This window comes from Chanos chanos, chromosome 4 (assembly GCF_902362185.1).
Source record: "Chanos chanos chromosome 4, fChaCha1.1, whole genome shotgun sequence".
NCBI lineage: Eukaryota > Metazoa > Chordata > Actinopteri > Gonorynchiformes > Chanidae > Chanos > Chanos chanos.
Window position 1 is genome coordinate 49,702,668 of NC_044498.1, and position 20,679 is coordinate 49,723,346.

The 20,679-nt window shown below is 43.3% G+C and overlaps 1 protein-coding gene across 1 annotated transcript; it reads right to left on the reverse strand.

Annotated features, from left to right (window-relative positions):
- Positions 1-1,269: 1,269 nt before the first annotated feature.
- ercc6 (excision repair cross-complementation group 6) lies at positions 1,270-19,266 on the reverse strand. The gene is made up of 21 exons (XM_030772538.1): positions 19,224-19,266; positions 18,170-18,586; positions 17,870-17,990; positions 17,455-17,563; positions 15,808-16,525; positions 14,514-14,645; positions 13,926-14,084; positions 11,913-12,048; positions 10,686-10,856; positions 9,793-9,969; positions 7,661-7,777; positions 7,381-7,476; positions 6,069-6,287; positions 4,943-5,053; positions 4,593-4,712; positions 4,359-4,453; positions 3,352-3,497; positions 2,579-3,154; positions 2,187-2,388; positions 1,838-1,916; positions 1,270-1,734 (listed from the first exon to the last, which is right to left on the reverse strand). Exons 2-21 carry the CDS (start codon positions 18,574-18,576, stop codon positions 1,291-1,293), a joined length of 4,335 nt encoding a protein of 1,444 aa, XP_030628398.1. The 5' UTR covers positions 18,577-18,586; positions 19,224-19,266; the 3' UTR covers positions 1,270-1,290.
- Between the last annotated feature and the right edge of the window lie 1,413 nt (positions 19,267-20,679).

Genomic DNA, 20,679 nt, shown 5'->3' on the forward strand with positions numbered 1-20,679 from the left:
ACCCTGCAAATGAGGCGGGGGTTGTGGGGGGCTGTATCCCTCCCAGTTTTAAGACCTGCCTGTGCTTTGACAGGTATAATGACAGATGTGTGCTTTAAAAAACAAAAGCAGATCATTTTATTCTAAGACTTAAATATGACAGATAATACCGAAATAGTACATTCACCCAATCCGCCCGCCAAACGTTCACAAAGGAATATTTTCAATAGCTAGACGGGGGAGAGAGAGAGAGAGAGAGAGAGAGAGAGAGAGAGACTAGGGAGGGCAGAAATACAGGTTTCTGGTAAAGTCATTTTACTTTATTGCACACAGTGGTTGACAGAGTGCCAAAGTTAACAAGATTTATACAACAAACCAACACCGTCTCCAAAATCCAGACATTACAGATAAACTGAAGAGTCGCAACAGGATAAGAAAATGCATATTAACTAGAATGATACGTTTTGTTTTTCAACAGCTTAAAATACGTACATATGACTGTACAGCTTCAGATACATATATATATATATATGACTATACATAAGTAATGACAAAAGATCATATTTTAACAGCATCTTTTAATGAAACATCTTTATTGTTCAGAAAATACAGTATTTTATCCAATATTAAAGAGCTTAAAAATGGCACATGCTCAACCAGAGAAAAACTGACACTTCCCTGATGGCAAAGATATTGGTCATAGAGGTAGATTTTTTTTTAGATTTTGAAACATGGTTCAAAAACCCTGCACAATTCTTCAGCAAATCAGTTGAATCAACAACAATAAACCAGAATATGGAGTGCTATTACTATCTCATGTATGAATGTGAGCATACATAACTAGCATTTTTTTCATATATCTTTTCGAATACGTACAACATTAATATTACTAGTAAACAGTATTACTAATTGTAATGACTCTGATTGGTTAATAAAGTTGAATGGTTTGAACTTCACTGAAACCAGTTGAGGGATATAAGATGAGTGATACCTTGAAGCACACTACCTGTATCCCAGCCTACAGCGTCATGTTCCCTATTTAAGGTGGAGCGCTAAGACTACACTAATGTAAAAACAAAACTACTCATACGTTGCATACAATCTCCATTGTAAGCCATTGGTTTAATCCTTGTTTTGCACAGTGTAATTAGTTCTCCGAGTCTCTGAAGTACATTTGACTTCAAGGGTTTTTTTTTTCTTTTTTTTCAAGTAAAGCCCAGGTGAAAAAAAGCAAAACAAACAAACAAAAAAAGACAAAAAACAAACAAGTAAAAAAAAAAAAAAAAAAAGCTTTCAAAATGTCCTCAGCCTTCATCTGAAGTCAGTTTTGAGCTTCCATAGGCCCTCCTGGCCAGGGAGTCTGTGGAAGTCACACAGGTTTCTGAGCAGTTCTCGAAAGACTGGTGTCTGGGAGGTGGTCAGTCTAGGGGTGAAGTACTCCAGGATCTCTTTGGTGCTGGCCTGTCCGTCCACCTGTGCCTGGAAGGCCACAAAGTTCCTCAGCTCCACCAGGAGCTCGTCGTGTTCGGTCGGGGACGGCAGCGGGACGGTCGCCTGCCCGCCGCTCGCCTCCTCTTCTTCTTCTTCGGCTTCTCGGCTCTGAGGAAGGTTAAGGTGGTTCCTGGCCCTCATTTTAGCCAGAAGAGAGGATGAGGAGAGAGACGCGACATCGGGCTTTTCCTCTACGTCTTCCCCGCTGAAGTGACTAGCTGACCCTGGCTTCTTCATATTGGATTTTTTTACAATGGCCGCATCCTACAAAAACATAAAAAGATTGCGTATCTGTCAGACAACATGAATTCGAGTTGAGATCTGATTATAACTGAACAGGGTTCGAACATGAACAGTGCCAGCGTACCTTGCATTTCTCTGGTGCTTGTGACTGGGTAGAGGATGATTGAGAAAGAAGAGAGTTCTTCTTCTGACCAAACCTTTTCCTAAAAACAATGGCACAGAAGAGACATTAGGCACCGACCCCAACAAACACATATAAGGATCTTTCAGATGTACCTTGAAATTGCTCTCATCAGCGACCATCATCAACGTTTTGATGAAAGCGAAACCACAACCAAAATAGAAACGGTGGCCGAAAAGGTTTCGCGAATCGCATTTTTCCAGCGCAAAAACGCCTATCAGATGTGAAGGCTGAGAGGAGGTGTGTTTGGGCTGCAGCAGCAGCAGCTAAGCCCCGCCCCGCCCCGTCCTACCTGGCTGCCGACGGCGCTGTGGGTGATCTGCTTTCCTCTGGGCGTGTGGATCCTCTGGAGAAGGGGATCCTGCAGTGTTGCCTGGACAGTTTGAGAGCCCTGAGAGCATCTTTGGCCACTCGGTTCGCTTCCGCCTCCACCAGAACGTAGTCGGAGTTTGACGCCTCCATGATCGAGTCGTGTTTCATAACGCTGTGGATGCCTTATGGAGGCGAAAGAAGAGAAAATATCAAGCTACAGTGGATGTTGAGGCTACATTACGAGGCGTACTTGAAGTAAATCGTTTCAGAAGCCACCAGTGTTTCGTGAGTGGGCTAGAACCTTAAAACGCAAGTGTTTTAAAGATGATTTGACTGTTCGATATGCTACTGAAAGAAAGATGTGACAATTACCGGACTTTTTGAACAGTTTGGCCAAAACGTAATCATCGCTCTTCTTCTCGTCCTTCTTCTCATTTTGGTCCTCGTCGTTCTCTCTCTTGTACGTCCTCTTTTTGACCAGGTGTGGGATCCGGTGACCATCGAACCTGGCGTCTTTGGAGCGCTTGTGTTTTTTGGGCTTGTGTTTGTGCCTGTCTGATGAGGAAGTCCCTTCCTCCAGGTCATCGCAGTGTTTCCTTTTCTCCGTGTGTTTCTGAGGACTAGAACTCTCTTGCCCAGCAGTGGACCCGTTTGCGGATGAATCTCCGACAGCGTCGGACGTGGATGTCAGTTCTGATTGGAGGTCCTTGGTGGTTCCTTCTTGGTTTGAGTCAATGGTGTTGACATTATTGAGAAGCGTGCCCATATTACTGTCCTTTGACCCACTCCCGCCAAAGGACGTGCCAATGGTTTTAGAGTTCGCCGAAGGAGATGTAATGTTTTGAGACTGTAGCTCTGTTTTGGGTGACATCTCTTTCTGGCGATGTCTGGAGTGAGGCGGCCGGTGGGTCTTCTGTCTCTTTGGAACCTGAACTTCTGAGCCGGTTCCTACACAAAGGAAGGCACCAAAATCGATGCTTAAATACACGAAGAAAAATGGATATATCGTAGCCCTGCTTCTCTGTACTGCTTTGCGGTCGGCAAAGTGTCGATTCGATATAGACACAATAAAACATGTAAAAGTCTGTAAAACTTGTATGACAGGCATCTTTGATGGAGAATATTGTGTCCAATCTGAATATTACCTGCAAATATTGCGCTGGTTTCTGTTCCTTGGGAGCCATCAGGACTGCTCAGTGTGAAAAGCTCGTAAATGTCGTTGGACTTGAAAAAACGGCGCTGTTTGGGATCTTTCAGCACTCGATTGGTGAGGAACTGCTTGAAGATTTGTCTATGGGATTAGACCAAGGAAATAATTAATGTAGTTTTTTTTTTTTTTGTAACTCCGTCTTATGGTACACTCTGGGCCCGCAGTTTAGACATTTTCATAATGACCAGAAATCAAACTTTATCAGTCTAGACTCTGACCCACCGCAATGTTACCCAACTGAACGATTTAACTGCTGGGGAAAAAATATACTGGGACGTAAGTTGGGAGTAAACGATTGAGTTGGTATGTAATCAACCCCTTGTTTCATGGTCTTTGGGATTTCCTATCGCCTACTTATCATACCACACAATAGGTTGAGGACATTCTTCAGCGACCCATTTGCATATTTGTATTGCAGATATGTAATAAGAAAATAACCAGTTTTCAATTACTTTCTATTGAGCTCCTGCAGACAGGAGCAGGGCATTATGGTTTATAATGGTTTAGCTACATCATAATGAATCCAAATGGCAAAGTGCGATCGTTACAAAGAAGCTCGTTTGAAAACTCCGCTCCTTTAGAAGTATTCAATACCTAAGCATGTTTTTCTAATAAAAGACATTATGGATCTTGGAAAGAAGACCTGGTTTTATAGGTGCGGTTGTTATAAGGTTTGTACTTACACAAAGAGCTCAACAAAATATTTTTCATCAAAACAGTTGGATGAAAAATATTTGATGTAACAATTGTACATCAAACATGAAAAGAGACTTACTTACGACTAACTTGAATGGGGTTACTTATAAAAATGTACATTTGTTGCTGTTTTAATACATGGATTTACAAACAGTTAAATGTTACAGTAAGTGTATGTAAGCAGTTAATGGAAAGGATTTTTGGTGCAGAGCATCTCCACCAAACCCTGTAAATCTCATGACGAACCTGTGGTAAATCTTCTCTTCAATGGTGCCAGCGGTCAGTAGCCTGTAGACAGTCACCTGCTGTGTCTGCCCAATCCTCCAAGCACGTTCACGAGCCTGTGGAAGGGCAAGAGAAAAGAAACGATGGGAAAAATCAGCATAAAGCAATGCGCAGGTATGCGTACAAAATGGGGCAGAGAAAGGGGCTTTGTTGAAGGCGAGAAGACCTTAGGGGCCGGCAGGTGTTCGGACCAACCTGTGTGTCTGTGCTGGGGTTCCAGTCGGGGTCGTAAATAATGACCCGGTTTGCTCCTGTCAAATTAACGCCCAGCCCTCCCACTCTGGTGGTCAGGAGGAAGAGGAATATGTCTTTGTTCTAGAGAAAAAAATGATTAAAAACAAAAAAAACCTTAAAATTTAAAACCTTAGCACATGCAATCTTAATACGGGAAATCAAGAGAACATTGCAACATTTCACTCAACACTTCTAACCAACTAAACATCATCACAGTCCCTCAGTTCATTGACATGCACCTGGTATTTATTTTGAATATGAAAATATCAATTACATGTGACACGGATTGTGAACGGGGAAGTGTAAGTCACCTCGTTGTACTGTGCAATCAGAGGCTGTCTGGATGCGATGGTGGTGGTGCCATCCATTTTGAGGTACGAGTATCCTTTTTCCCTCACAAACACCTCCAGGATCTCTAACATCTGTTTGTGTGTGTGTGTGTGTGTGTGTGTGAGAGAGAGAGAGAGAGAGAAATGGCTTCAGACACAGCCTCGAGAACAGGATTAGGTGCTAATAGGATTAAGCGAGATTAATATTACATGTACAGAAATACCAACTGTGTTGGTTTTAGGTTCTCTCTGAAGCCAAATCTCATTTCTATTGAACACAGACAGCTGGGTTCTGACAGAGACCCTACAATGCAATAAGAAGTCATAATGAATTCTATTAGAGGGAGAAATGACATAATAGCTTTATTGGTTGCTTTAGTGGGGTTCTTTTGGAGATGAGAAGAGAAGTACAGCATATCCATCAATAGCCACGATTTATTCGCATTTCTGTAGTTAAGGTGTGCCCACAGAGGCACTGGCTTTGACAGATGCATCCCTTTGAATTCGGCTAAAATTGGCAAAATACATCTTTTCAACCGTATGAACTTTTCACCAGCTTCTCATATTAATCTTACTTATTTTACTGGGAAAAGAAAATGGAAAACATAGTTTGTAACCATTTTCCATAATGCTATGTTTTAGGGCCATTTTTGAATTGCTGGTGGATATTCCTGTAAGTTTCCCTGAGAGGTCTGTAGACTGCTTCCCTTTAGATTTAATCTCAGTCACTTCTAAGCAACATTATATTCTTTTATGTGCATAACACGTTTATCACAACATGCTATAATTGATACCTGTCTGTTTTCAGATGTTAATAACAGAATATCCACAAGCAATGAAATACCTGAGGAATGATTAGTTAAATGAAGCAATGGCATGCTACGTCCTTCATATTCTCATATTCCTTTTTTTTAATTTCTCTTCTCTTTTACACACACACGCACACACACATACACACGTGCACACACACATACACACATGCACACGCACACACATACGCACACACACACACTCATACACACACACACACGCACTCACAGACACACACACACACGCACACATCCCCACACACTCACACACACACACACACACACACACACTGAATGACCTGTCTGGACTGGGTGAAGAGCAGCACTCTGTGTCCCTGTTTGAACCACAGCCTGAGCAGAGACTCCACCACGATCAGTTTCCCAGAGCGCTTCCAGTAGCCAAAGTGCTCCTCCTCGCTCAGCTGGTCTTCCGAGACGCCTCTGAGCAGACGAGGCCCACCGGTGAACAGGTCCGGATGGTTACAGATCTTTCTCAGGGCTATGAGAGCAGAGAACACCTGAGGAGACAGAGTGGAAAGCTTTCATTTCGACTCACAAAACAAAAACATAAGAGTTGGATAAAAAAAAAAAAAAAAAAGAAAAAAAAAAATCCCACAACAAAACCCCAAAATCCTGAATCAACATTGATCTGGTCAAAAACACTGCTCATAAAGGTCTTAATAAATTAAACTGATTTAATAAGAGTGATTGCCCACAGCAAAGCAGAAAAGCCTCTCTCTCTCTCTCTCTCGCTCTCTCTCTCTCTCTCTCTCTTCCTCTCATCCCTTTCCTTTCCAGAGAGCACAGCAGTCTTTGCATTATATATGTTGGTTAATGGACTTTGAGACCACATGAGGGGTTAGTAAACTGTGCTGAAAGCCCAGTGCCTCAGCTTCCAGGCCTGGTTGGAGTATTGTGATGAATAGCCTGTTTGGAAGAAACTTCCTCACTATGACAGTTTCCACATAAAACAAAAACGCTAACACTCAATCCATCATTACTCTGGATCACTGTGTGAAACTCCTGCTGGTGTCTGGCCATGAAAACTCTGTTCTCACCTGACACACTCTAAAAGTATCTTTCTGCTGTCAAAATTAGTCCTAATCCTCTTTGATATGAGCTAGAATACTGTAAAAGACATTTCTGCAGACGTAGTAACTGCCACTGAAAAGCCGCTGTATAAGTTTAAGCAGTGAGGCTTACATTACTGACTGCATACAATTTCAGACATGTCTCAATATATCCCGATGTTTTTGATCAGCACTCTCACTGTTGAATGAGCCATAGAGACCCGCTGTGCTAGATTAAGAGCTGAATAATGAATAAGGCTTTTCACGCTAAAAAAACCCCAACAACAACAACAAAAAAAAGCCCCACGTGACCAGAAAGAGATCACCCTCTTCCCTTTCGACCTTTAACACTTGCTTCTATCAGCACTTACATCAGACACCATTAGCCCAGCTTACTGTGCATATGCAATTCTCACACACACACACACACACACACACACACGCACACGCTCACTCACACACACCCTTTAACGTTTCTGAGTTCTGCTAGTCAGTTGGCCTGAAACTCAAAAACAGCGTATTCCAGGATGGGTGTCAGTACCTGCATTTCTCCGTTGAGAACTTGATACACCTCTTTGGAATCCAGAAACTTCTGATAGACCTCACGTTGATCTTCAGTTAATCGGCAAAACAAGACCTTGAAAAGGAGAGAAAAAAAAAAAAGAAAAGAAAAGAGCAATGCAATTTTAGATGCTTGTTGATAAAAAATGCATAGCTTTTTCCCGGTGAAGTTCTTTAAAAGGAATGGATTTAATGCGTTTATTGCAATCGCTGACTGTTGGTGTCATCAGGAAAATGAACTGGGAGATAAAACTCAGCACCTGTTCGTTTTTGTCGGGTAAGGAGAGGTTTGCCTTCACGTCTGCCTTCATTCGCCTCAGTAAATACGGGTTGATGGTGTCTCGGAGAACACACGCACACTTGTAGGCTGTCTGGACCTGAAACAAGCCAAAAAAAAAAAAAACCCAAGAAAAAGAAGAAAAAAAAAAAATATTTTCAGTACCCAAACTGATATAGTTTTCTGTGTTAACACTAACAACAAGAGGCCAGGGGTCTAAGGGGTTGGGGTTGGTGAACACTATTCTACGTTGCTGTGTGTAAGGTTTGAGGTCTCATTACATGTCTCCCATCTCCAATACCTAAAGCCTGTGTATAAAAAAAAGAAGAAAAAAAGAAGAAAAAAAAAAGAGGCATCCGTTTTAGGCTCCTTTTAATATTTGCAAACTTAATGAGTGCTAACTTGAGTTTTGATTTTTATGAAATGCAAACAGAAATGTGTGTCCTGAGGCATCTCTAGCATTCTCTCTCTCTCTCTCCCATCCCCTTCCCTCCCTCGTTTCAGCAGATTGACACATTAAAGATTCATAAGAGTGCTGCTGGACTCCGGGGGGGTGGGGTGAGGGGGGGGCACTCTTTTATCAATAATGTTCTCCTAATCCAGCGTTCAGGCCAAATGCCATTTAGCAGTAATTTAAAGGGGTCCACAGATCAAAAGGAAGCCTGCAGTAGGCCCACAGCACTGCAGGGAACACAATAAACATGGATTAAGGCCCACTTGAGGAAACAAAAGAAAGAGACACAGACTGAAAAGGGGGGGGGGGTCAGAGAGAGAGGGAGGGAGGGAGAGGGAGATGGAGATGTGGAGCGAGAGAGACGGAGAGAAATGGACAGAAAGAGAGAGGGATGGAGATGGGTAGAGGTAGAGAGAGCGAGAGAGAGATGCAGAGTGGGAGAGAGATGTAGAGTGGGAGAGAGAGAGAGATGAAGAGAGAGAGAGATAGAGAGAGAGAGAGAGAGAGAGATGTAGAGAGAGAGGGAAAAGAGATGTAGAGTGGGAGAGAGAGATGTAGAGAGAGAGGGAGAGAGAGAGAGATGAAGAGAGAGAGAGAGGGAGAGGGAGAGAGAGATGTAGAGAGAGAGAGAGAGAGAGGGAGAGAGAGATGTAGAGAGACACGGGGGGGGGGGGGGGGGGGGCGGGTGACGGTGATTATCTAAATGAAAGGACATGGGTGCTGTGAGTGGAGCATATGCCACAGTGATGGTGTGACTGGAACATGCTCCAGGCGCGGTGGAGTGCACCTCTCACTAACCATTAACCAAAACACTGCCAGAGAGACAGAGCTCAGGGACCAGGACCAACGTCTGCTCTGCTCGTTAATCCACACTGACAAGTGAAAACGCTCAGTCCCAGACAAGAGAGACAAAGACATATGATTGCGTGTCTCTGACACAGCACTCAACTATAACGGTTCTGAACAACAACAACAACAACAAAACAAACTCTTCTGTGTATGTAACAGCTTATTCCAGCGAGAAAGACAGAATGGATGTATTTCAAACAAACCGACCAACAAACAAACAAACAAACAAAAAAAAAGCTAAAGTAAGATTTTATGAGCGGACAAAATAAAAAGCAGCTATGAATGATGATAGGATTAAAAATGTGAGTATGTCCAGAGTGCTAGTGTCAGTAACATGAAGATAATGGAGAGGGGAAGAGTCATGGGGTTAGCAATCTCAAACCATTTAATAACATTAATAATTTGTAAAGGTTTTTATTATTGGCAGAGGAAACATCAATAGCCTTTTAAAAGCAGTTAGGAAATGAAATCTATATAGTCAGAGTATTACTGAAGAGCTTCTGTAATAATGGAATATTCATTTTCCGTTCACCGTTAAAACAGCAGTGTTCTCCTTAGATGGCCTTACATGGTACGGAAGAGGAACTGTCCTCTGGCTTTTTATTAAGCATCTCTAACACACAGCTTTGCTCTTTTCTCTGGTCAGCTCTCACAGATCAAGTTTTATAATGTTAATAATGAGAACAGTAGTGACAGAGTTTCATTGCAACAGGTAAAGACAAACAATGCCCAGATTAATCATGGGTCTTAAAGATGTCATAAAGAGTGCTGACTGGTTAAGGTGTATGATAGGTCTTAGACCACTGGCTGACCTGTACAGGGGAGGCATTAGAATATCCGCCCATGGTGATTGGCACTGAGAACTGCTCCATGAATGTGGGCAGGGTCCCCAGTTTCCCTGGAAACACAAAGTCAAAGAGGGACCAGAGCTCCTTCAGGTTATTCTGCATGGGCGACCCGGAGAGGATGAACCGATGCGGTGTCCGGAACTGCACCATACAACAAAACAAACAAACAAAAAAAACAAATGTGTAAACAACAGGTAATATGTTACAGTGCCTATTCATTTAGACACACTCTGCTCATTCAGTTAGACTTGGGTAACTGAGCAGAATAGAGGGGGGGGGGGGGGGGGGAAGCTGTGTTGAGTTTGAGGGTCTGAGATAATTACTGATACGCTTAATTAAAGGTTAGGCATTACTTAACATTCAGAGTATGACAGATTAGTCTTAACGAGCTCCATTAACCTCAGTTTATTCAATACCGAAGTGAAACGATGTAAAAATGAACATGGATTTTTTTTCTTGTGGAGGGATCAATACTTTGCAGTGATCAGTGAGGAAAGCTAAGGCATCTCGTTTATACAGTCCCTGACGGTGTCAGAGACTCTTCTAGAACGTTGGGGTGCTTCATCATTTTTATTCACAAGACAAAAAAAAAAACAAAAAACAAATCAGTGGTAATCCACTGAAAGATGCTACACAGTGTGTAACTAAATGAGTGAACACTGTGACTCTATGGACGATCACCGCCCTTGAGGTCTTCCCCTTTACTTTCCCTTAACTATATTTACAAATCTCAGGCCCTACCAGGAGATATGTTCAGCTAAGGAAAAAAAAAAAAAAAAAAAGAAAGAATAAACAGCTGCGTCTGGTCATTTGTGGTCATGGAAGAGCAAAGGTGTCAAAATAAAAGTCCAGATGACCTGTTTGCAGGCCGCCGTGACTCCGGCGTTGGGGTTCCTGATCTTGTGGCCCTCGTCCAGGATGACGTAATGCCAGTCGTACCTCTGGATGTAGTCCTGCATGATGCGGACGTACGAGTACGAGGTGATGAGGACGCCGTGGCTCGCCGCGATCTCGGGGATCAGCTTCTCCTGAGAAAACACGACGGCACCGCGTTAGTTGTTTAGCTCCACCCGCGAGCGACTGGAGCTCCGTTACGCCTACGGCCCTGCCTCGTTCACGCGGGAACCCGTTTTAGCCCCACCGCGTCTGTGGACGCCGTTTTTTTAAGAAGTTCACTGGTCGAACTGACGATATCGGGGCTTTTACTGTGACGTTGCCTATATCAAACACCATCAGTCCTGGTGTTTGCCTCTACACTTCCACCTAAACGCTCCCTTGCGAGATCCAATTAAAAGCGTTCGAAGGCAAGTAACCTCTCTCTCTCTTTCTCCCTTCCTTTTCTTCACTTTTGCGGCCAATTAATCAGCTACATCTGTTTTTTTTTTGGTTTTTTTTCCACGCGGCTTTAGCGTGCGTGTGAAGGTTCTGTCATTAGGTGCTAGCGCTGCACAAACGTTGTTCTGCTTCTCCCCTGTGCTCCTGAGACTGGTCCTCCTCCTACAGGGCAAAGCATGGCCTGCCAGACAGCAGCGTCCATTAATCACTGTGTCAGGCGAGGGAGAGGGGGGGGTTGGGGGGGTAGAGAGAGGACCACTCATGGTAAACACTGCGCTCCAACCCTGCAGCATCTCCTGCTACCTTAGTTTTAATTAATTTAACATTTCCTTGGAGCCAGATCTACTACACACAAGCCTATGTGCTGACGAAGAGAAAAAACACCACACGCTGGCACGGATATTGTATGGACCACTGCTACACCACTCTGTCTCAATCTCGTTGTCAAGTTCTCTCTCTTTTTTTTTTCATGAGTTTACGTACAAGACAGCCTTCTCAAACCCCCCAGAATAACACAAACAGAGTAAAACAACTGAGTTAGATTTTAAGAACTTTAAGAATTTTAAGAACAAATGAATCCATTATCTAAACAATATCAGAATAAAATCAAATGCACATTACTGGACACAGGTCACTTTAGTGGTAAGTGCTGAAACAAATCTTTTTTTTTTTGCCTTTCCATGGGGCCTAAATAGTGGATTTATATGAGGATACAACACAGGGAGAGCTGGTTAAAAGGGTATTGTCACCTTTTTGCTGGTGAACGAGCCGGTATCGTGGAGAACAGCCACACGGAACGGAGGCCACCAGGTATGGAACTCCTTCACCCACTGGTGCATGACCGTGGCCGGGCACACAATGACGGTGGGCCCCAGGCCAGCGTATCTGTGCAGGAGATCAAAAGGTCAAGGTCTTCAAACAGCTAATAACCCTTTCTGAGTTCAAGACAAATTAAATTTGAGTGTCTGTGTTCTGTATTATGTTTTTCAGATGCATTGGTCAAATTAAAAAGCTCACTTCCTCTTTATTTTTCCAAATGCTGTACCATTTTCAGTGCCTGAAACAATGTAGAATTTGATTCCGTTTTTGTTCCAGAAGTTTCTGCATCCCTCCCATTAAGAGTTTTACATGTGGAAAAAGTACTGGAATGAACAGAGACCTGCCTCAGCCAATCAGTGAAAAGAGAAAAGTCAACAAAATGAAGCGGGTCACAGACAGGACCACCACACTAACTCTCCCCCGGGACGAACCAAACGGACAACAGATAACGAACTGTGACGTGGTCGCGGCAGTCACGGTTTCCCAGTTTTCCGTGTTGTCCAGCAGCGCCGCGGTGAAACCAGAAGGCGTCGGGGGCGAACGGATTCGCCAGCTTAAGTGCCTCAGCAATTCCCTGACAAATTGAACTAATTACGCGCGGAGAGAATTAGTGCGTCGGATGGGAGACTAAGATGAGTTTATGATTTAAAGGTCACTATAAACTTCACTGGGTTATGATTTCGAACAAAATGAAAAGAACAAAAAAAAAAAATCGTTATGATCTCTTTCCTAGACTACAGGTATTAGTGGCACTTATCTGAAAAGAATGAATACAAGAGATGACAGAGCCTGGAGGGAGCATGGGGGGGGGGGGGGGGGGCACTAGTCGTTACTATAAAATCAATAAGAGAAACTTTTTAGTCCTACAGACCTGCGTGCGTAAAACGACCGGCCGTGTTCTGAATAAATCAGCGAGCGGTGAAGTCAGAAACGGCGTCTGAGACGTGGTAATGCGCTTTCTGTGTGTTAGCAGAGAGGGAGGACGCATCGACAAAATGCACTAAATGGCTCAGGGAACATTACGGACTGATATGATATTCCGGATTGTGGAAGCTATTGATATTGAGCCATAATTGAGTTTGCAAACAATCAATTTGTGGATGGTGGACGCCAGACAGAGTATTGACCAGTGAAGAAGGGAGAACCTCCCCCATCCCTCACCCCCCCCAACTCCACCCCACCCCGGCTTGGGCACAGCAGAACAAAACAAAAAGGTATTGCCTTAAACGGGCTTAATTACGTGTTCCATGTTTAATCCCACCCCTCCGCCCCCCTCACAAACATACACGCACTTTCGCAGACACCCTCTCATGTCACGTTCTTGTTCCGCCTTTGATGTCGCCACTAAGAGAATTAGAGGAATATCATAATTGAAACGTCTTCAATAATTCACGCCAAACCTCTCTCCACCAGCAATCCAGCTGCTAAAATATTCATCGCGTACCAGACTCACAGTCTGAAGGGTGGGCGAGAGGGTGGGTGGCTTGTAAGTGAGGGATTCTGTTTGTGTGTATGCGTGTGTGTGAGTGTGTGTGTGTGTGTTTGTGTGTGTATGCGTGTGTGTGTGCGTGTGTGTGTGTGTTTGTGTGTGTGTGTGTGTGTGTGTGTGTGTGTATGCGCGCGCGCGTGTGTTTGTGTTTGTGTATGCGTGTGTGTGTGTGTGTGTATGTATATGTGTGTGTGTGTGTGTGTTTGTGTATGCGCGCGCGCGTGTGTGTGTGTGTGTGCGCGCGCGCGTGCGTGTGTGTGTGTGTGTAGAAGGGGCTAAATGAGTGATGGCTGTTGGATACGAGTGTGTGACATGAGGGAGAGTGGTAACTGCTCCGTATCTAAGCATGTTCACATAATGCGTGCTTTACATAAATGACTCGTGTATACATAAGCATGTGTGTAGAGATGGGTTTCAAAGTGGGGGTGGGGGGGTGAATTTTGTTTGCTCTTGCCTGTAATTAGAACCACGTGTCCTGACTTTGCTGTAGCTCAATCCTGCCAGGAAGGCAATTATCTGAATGGTCTTGCCCAGGCCCATCTCATCTCCCAGAATGCCCCCTGCCTGCTGGCAGTGCAGCTCCCACATCCACCTGACACCTGTCTGCTGATATCTAAAACAAAAACAACACCGACAACAACAAAAGTGGACTTGTAGGACAAAATGTAAGAGCAGCAGCAGCAGCAGCAAACACAAACACCACGGCTGATAAATTAATCATCAGGCCATTATCTCTATTGATTATAGATAAATGGCCTTGTAAACATCGTATGAGTGATGCTCACGTTGACAAAGCCATAACACCACGTAGGATAGCCCTGTGATGGCAGATTCTACAAGATAAAAAGAACTACATTCTACATTAAAAACTTATACAAAGAAATACCACAGCGACAGTTCGTTCACAATTACATGTTGTAAATCAAAAGCGTCCCTAATACATGTAGAGAGCAGTGCATTGTCCTCTTAAATGAATGAATAGGAGACGTCTATTGTGACCCAAGCTGATGAAACTGTTGAGATGTCTGGGTCAGATACGTACTTAAAGAGTTTCTTCCAGAGAAAGCCGGGCATTTTGAAACCTTCGTCAAACTCAGCGTCGCTCTCCTCGGAGTCCTCCTCCCCTGCTTCTCTCTTCTCCTCCCTCTCACGCAGCCTCTGTCTCTTCCACCTCCTGCAGGAGCACAGCCATAACAGTACAGCTACAAGTTTTCTCCACGACAACAAAAACAACAGCAACAATGACAACGACAGCAGCAACAACAACAACAACAACAACCTCCACAGGCTGCAATACCTCCCACGCCGCCCCGAGACCACAGTTTTTGACTACAGATGAGAAAATGAAACTGAGTGACAGAGAATCTCCGTGTTTTATCACAGGGATTCTTAATTTGACTTGGCAAACGCTATTAAAGGTAGTGCCAGAGGGAAGCTTTTGTTCAGTGGCGTAAAGGTAGAGCTATAGCGTGAGGATGGAGAAGGCACGTCCCTGGCTGACAGTTTGTATTTCCCAGGCTCAGTGTTCTCTGGCCTCTGTCTTCGCTAGCTCCCTGGGCCTCACTCACACAGGGCCAGCTTTAATTGATCCACTTCTGCCTGCACGGATATGGCAGTTAGTCGCCATGTCGTCAAGAAGCAAATTAAGATTGATACAGACAATTAGGAGCTGGAGCCCCCCAAAGAAAGGTGTGGAGAGAGAGAGAGAGAGAGAGAGAGAGAGAGAGAGAGAGAGAGAAGCTGAAAGGGAGGAAAAAAATCCATCTTCATTTGGGGTGGGCCTTGTCATTGGAAACTGTTCCCTTTATCATGGGCTTCCGAGACTGCACTTGTAATTAAGTCAAGACGAAGCATTCTCTCAGTTAATTACGTTTTTTTTCTTTCTTTCTTTTCTTTTTTTTTTTTTTTTCTTCACCCTGACTTCATTGCTCTGCTCCAGCACCAGACTCAGAAAGGCCTGCGACAACATTCACGTCCACACCCAGCATGGAGAAAGGGCAAGAGAAGAGTGTATGCCAACACAATTTGCTTGCTATAAATATGAATACACAATCTTGTTAGGTTTGGTGTTATTAATTTTCACATTATAATGATGGCATGAACGCATACAAAAAAACAAACAAACAAATAAATAAATAAACAAACAATGAGAATTGTATGAATAGATACAGAATTTTGTAGAGAGACAGCTGTCAATCTCATCAGTGGGATTATCTATTCCAAGACACATGCTGGGCGGGAAAAAAAAAAAAAAGTGTTTTGCTTAAATCATTAACTAAACAGACAATTAAAAAGTCTAAATGAATTTCAGCCATTGGGCGGAAGCGAAAACTTACCTAATCCTTTGCCTGTAGTATTCCAAATCTCCGTCATCTTTGTGTTTCTTAACCTTGCCTTTTCTTCCGGAATCTTCCTCCTCTGAGCTGCTGGGGACATACTCATCGCTGTGGTCCTCTTTCTTCGGCCTCCCGCCTTTGGCCTCGTTCTTCTTCTTCTTCCTCTCGTACGGTTTCAGCTCATACTCCTCATCCTCATCCACCCAGAACTCATCGTCCCGCTCGGGTTCCTCGGGGTCCATGAGTTCGTCGCTGGGCACGTACTCCGAGCCCTCGCTGTCGGACCCCACCCCCAATCCCTTTCTCCTGGCCTGGGTAAAGTCCTTCTCCACTTTGGGCCTGGCTTTGGGGTGTGCTCTCAGAGCCGTCCTCTGGAGCTTGCGCATTCTCTTCTGCAGTTTCTTATCCTGCCTGGTGGGGGCGACGTTTCTCTTGTTCGTCTTGCTGCCGTGTTCGTCCGAGGCGCTCCCCGAAAGAGTCCGTTTGACCTTCTTTTTCAGGGGGGGTCTCTTCCTGTTCTCCGCCAGCGCGGCCTGGTCGGCGAGGTACTTGTCGAAGCCCGAGTTCTCGCTCAGCATGACCTTACGGGGCTCTTTCTTCTCCTGCTTCTGCGGGATCCGCGTGCCGAACGGGGTCATGTGACCTGTCCGGATGAGCTGTTCCCACTCGGTCTCCTGGGCCGGCATGAGCATGCTACCCAGCGTGGAGGGCCCGGGCTCTGTCACAAATAAGACAGATTCAGGATCAGTTTTACACACTCCAAAGTCTGCCCACTGTTTTAGTTCTACTGGTTTTTCAGATATAGCATTACAACAGTCAATACATCTGCCAGCTCATTTCAACAAACAGATAACACGACATGTAACGCGACACAATGCTAGTCATAACGTTGTCTATAATAGAATTTAACTGAGATATTCACGAGAGGAAACTTGGTTGTTTTACAAAGGCTATCAAAAGGCTATCAAAACAGATGATTTGTGTGGACTGTCAATTGCTGCGAGGGACAGTGATGTATTTCAAGACAAAGATCGGTGTCATCTTTCAAATCACTTCTCAAAATGTATCTGTTTAGGTAATCCTTTTATTAATTCAAGCACACCGTTTTATTTCCAACATGTCTTACCTGTTTTATTATTACTGTTGTTGTCAGTTTTTTGCTATTTTATTTCAGTATTATTTATTTCCTTCATGTCTTACTTATCTTTTGATTTTGTCTGGCTTATGTTAGTGATCTGTTTGATGTCCCAAACATATGGCATTTTTAAAGGAACAGGATAAGAGTTATTGGATACAGGAATAACACCATACATAACCGTGAAAATGAACAACGGCAGGCATAAACTGTGAATACTCCAATGGAAGCGACATAACACAGAAAACCAAGAGATACCAAGTCTCATTCACAGATACCAGGTTCTCCATAGACCCTCCTGGATTACTGATTATTCCACTTTAGTATGCTTTTATGACCCAAAGCTACTGACAAAAGTCATTGCAAAACCACTGACTCACTGGTATATGACTGTTACACACTATATGAAAAGTCCAGATTGAAATCTTAACCTTTGTATCAATTGCGCTGCGACATCCATTAGACGATAAAGCGTCACAGGCTTTACCGCTGGGCCTCTTCATCACTCTTACCTTCGTCATCCTCTACTGAAAGCTCTTCCTCAAGCTTCTGAGCGTCTTCTCCGCCAAGAATGGCCTGAAGTCTTTTCTGCTTGGCTCGGATCTTTTTTAATTGCTTCTCCTGTAAAAAAAAAATAAAATAAATAAAAATAAATAGATAAATAAAGGCTTCAAAATGTACTGACGTGGCGAAGTGGCGTGAGTTTGCAGATCACCTTTCATAATTTTTTATATGATCTATATGAATAATGGGTATCATAAATGCTCTTATCTTTCCTGCGTGGCAGTTATAAAGATCAGTCAATGTGACTGTTGTTTCTATGGATACAATGAGGATTTAGTTCATTCTACAACACCACGCTTCCTGTTCTAAGGCTCACATAAAGTCAGTCAGAGTGTAAAATGTCCAAAGATACTTTCTGCTTACCTTATTCTCTTTTTGCCTTTTGACAGACTCTATTTTGCGGCTGATGTCTTTGCTGGAAGCGGCATAGGGAGTGAGCTGATCTAAGATTTTATTGATGTGTTTTAATGCACTTGTACAAGACCTGAGGAGACACAAAATACTATTCATATAACGTGATGATAAGTGAACTTATTACAAAACAACAATGAAAAGCAAAGCAGAAACCAACCAGTAATGATTCTATAACTCTTTGGTGTCTCAGTCCCAGGCTAAGGAAACGTGAGTAATGTGTTTTGTTTTGGGGTTTTTTTTTTTTTATACCTGACATCATCCAGCACAGACTCGTACTCCTTCTCAGCCTCTGCCTTTTCTGCAGCCCTGTTGGCCTCTTGAATGGCCCTGTCCACCTGCTGCAGGACCCCCTGCTCCAGCACGTCCTGGTCGTACACGTCCACGCCGAGTCCCTGGAGCTCCGCCGCTTGGGCGCTCTGGGCCACGGCCTGGATCTCCTGACGGTTGATCTGGAGCAGAGTCTGGGGTTTCCTGGAGCTCTCACCTGCCACAGTCTCAGGACAAGCGGCAGGCGGCTCCTCGCGGCTGGTCCCCGGGATGGAGAGGCCGGTGGTCGCTCTGTTGCCTCCATTGTCCTCCTGACCTCCTGGAGTAAGAACACTAACAGGACTGGGCAACGCTGGGAGGTCGGGGTCTTTGTTACCGTCCACAGGCATCGTGAGGTAACTATTAGTGAAGAGCGACAGCTTTACTACGGGTGTGAATAAAAAAAGTAAAGCATTGGACTTGTAGTCGACCTTTACTTAGTTAAGAGGAATGATAAAGTCAATACAGGTGAAAATGCAAAGCATTCAAGTTAAACCTGTCACAGAAAATCAAGGCTAAAGCATAAACGACATGAAACAGTATAAAACCAATCACGTATGAAGTGGTTTTCATTGAGAGTTTACTTAAACTTAGGTAATTTGACCGTAAGTTAAATTTAAAATATTCAGACACGTATAACCATCGATAATAACAGGGGAATGTCACATTACCAATTTTCCGAACTAGCAGACAATACAAATTGCTAGCCAAAACACCAAATGACAAACAATAGGGTATTTAAAGCTAACGAGCTAAAACTGATAGCTGGTTGATGACACGTCTTTCTAAGTTTCCAAAAACAAGGCGCACTCTTGACAATGGCATAGGTAGAAAAACATTTAGACATAGAATAAACTTAGACATTCAATTTAACAACCCAAAGAAGAGGCTTCGATAGCTACGGATGGCTCTTCATTGACAGCACAAGTGCTTAGCCATTTGAGGAAACAGCTATAGCGACAGCAGAATTAACGAGTTACGGTTGGCGAACACAAACCTGTCAAAAAAAACTTCAGTTCTTTTTAACCATTTATTTAAGTGAACCAAGACTGTTTAATGGACACAAACTACATTCGTTGAGTATCTTGTTACGGCGAAGTGTACTACTCCAGCGCCGTGGCACTACATTATGTAGCCAGCTATTACGTATTGCATAACAATGCAGGAAATTCTCCGGCCATGAACATCGAGGAATTTTCGAGAGGGACTATACATTGAGTTTAAGATAGATTTTTTTTAGTGTGCCATCTAGCGAAAGGAATTTAAACACTACTTCGCGTGTCCAAAACGCTTCCTGAAACTAATTCAGCCACCTCAAGAAATTTATTTGGAGGTCTTTACCTGTTGGTACCACTAATATTAGTTCTTTTACAAACGTTACATTTAATTATTGTATGTTATTCGGAAGCTCAGGAGATGGAAACACATGTAACTTTGCCCAGATATTTGACCTGTAGATGGCGACATTCCTTCAATTTTACATTTTTTTGTGACCTATTGTCACATATTATGACTATACTTCAAGCTATACCTTTTCATTCTTCTGTCGTTTCTCTTTGTTGATTTTTTTCCCTCCCGAGATGAATCAAGAAATGCAAATGTGCGTGCCTTAAATGTAAATGCGTATTTTTTTCTGAATAAAGAGACAAAGTCATTGACAATGTTTTAAGGCAGTCAATGTATATAATTCTTAAAAAGTCGATTTCATTTTCTGTTATACATATTCAAAAAAGTTTTTTTTTCTCCCAGAGGTCTTCTCCAGCAGCAGGTGGGACGGTTCATTGACTGTACGTGAAAGCTGCCTACTTCTCCCTAAATAAATATAAAACGGAAGAAAGTACGTAACTCTAACACTGTTGCTCGGATCGCCTGTTAACACGCAGAAAACATATGCTGAAAGCCAACAACATGCATGTTGATCACGCAACACATCGCCACGAGCTTGCAAGTTCAGTGGGCGTGCCATTCTGTGGTCTGTGAACAGGAACGATTTCACTTTTTGTTTGTGTTTTCAGGGCACAGTCCATAAAAGCAGCGAAGTGAATAAAGAATTCGCGGTATCTTAAAATGCGATAGAATCTGTTTTATAAAGCCATGCTTTTCGACGTCTGCCGTTTTACCTGGACCTTGGCTTCGCTGGCAGAGAATTCACTGCAGGAAATCAGGACGTTTATCTCATCCTTCCTCACTAGGAAATGATACAGTGATGTGGTGTACAACCAAATTTAAAAAAAAAAAGAGGAAAAAGTAAAAACAGAGAAAAAAAGAACATATTCTAGGTTGCTCTCGTTTCCAACCGTTTTTCGTATTTTTCCAAGTCCCGTGCTGCAGATGTTTGCTTTGTAAGGTTGCCACGCAATCCTGTTGGAGATTTAAATGCTGTAACGCAATCTATGATTGACAATTGAATCAGGTTACATCAAAAATGTCCTCTCTCCTTCTGCAGTTGTAAA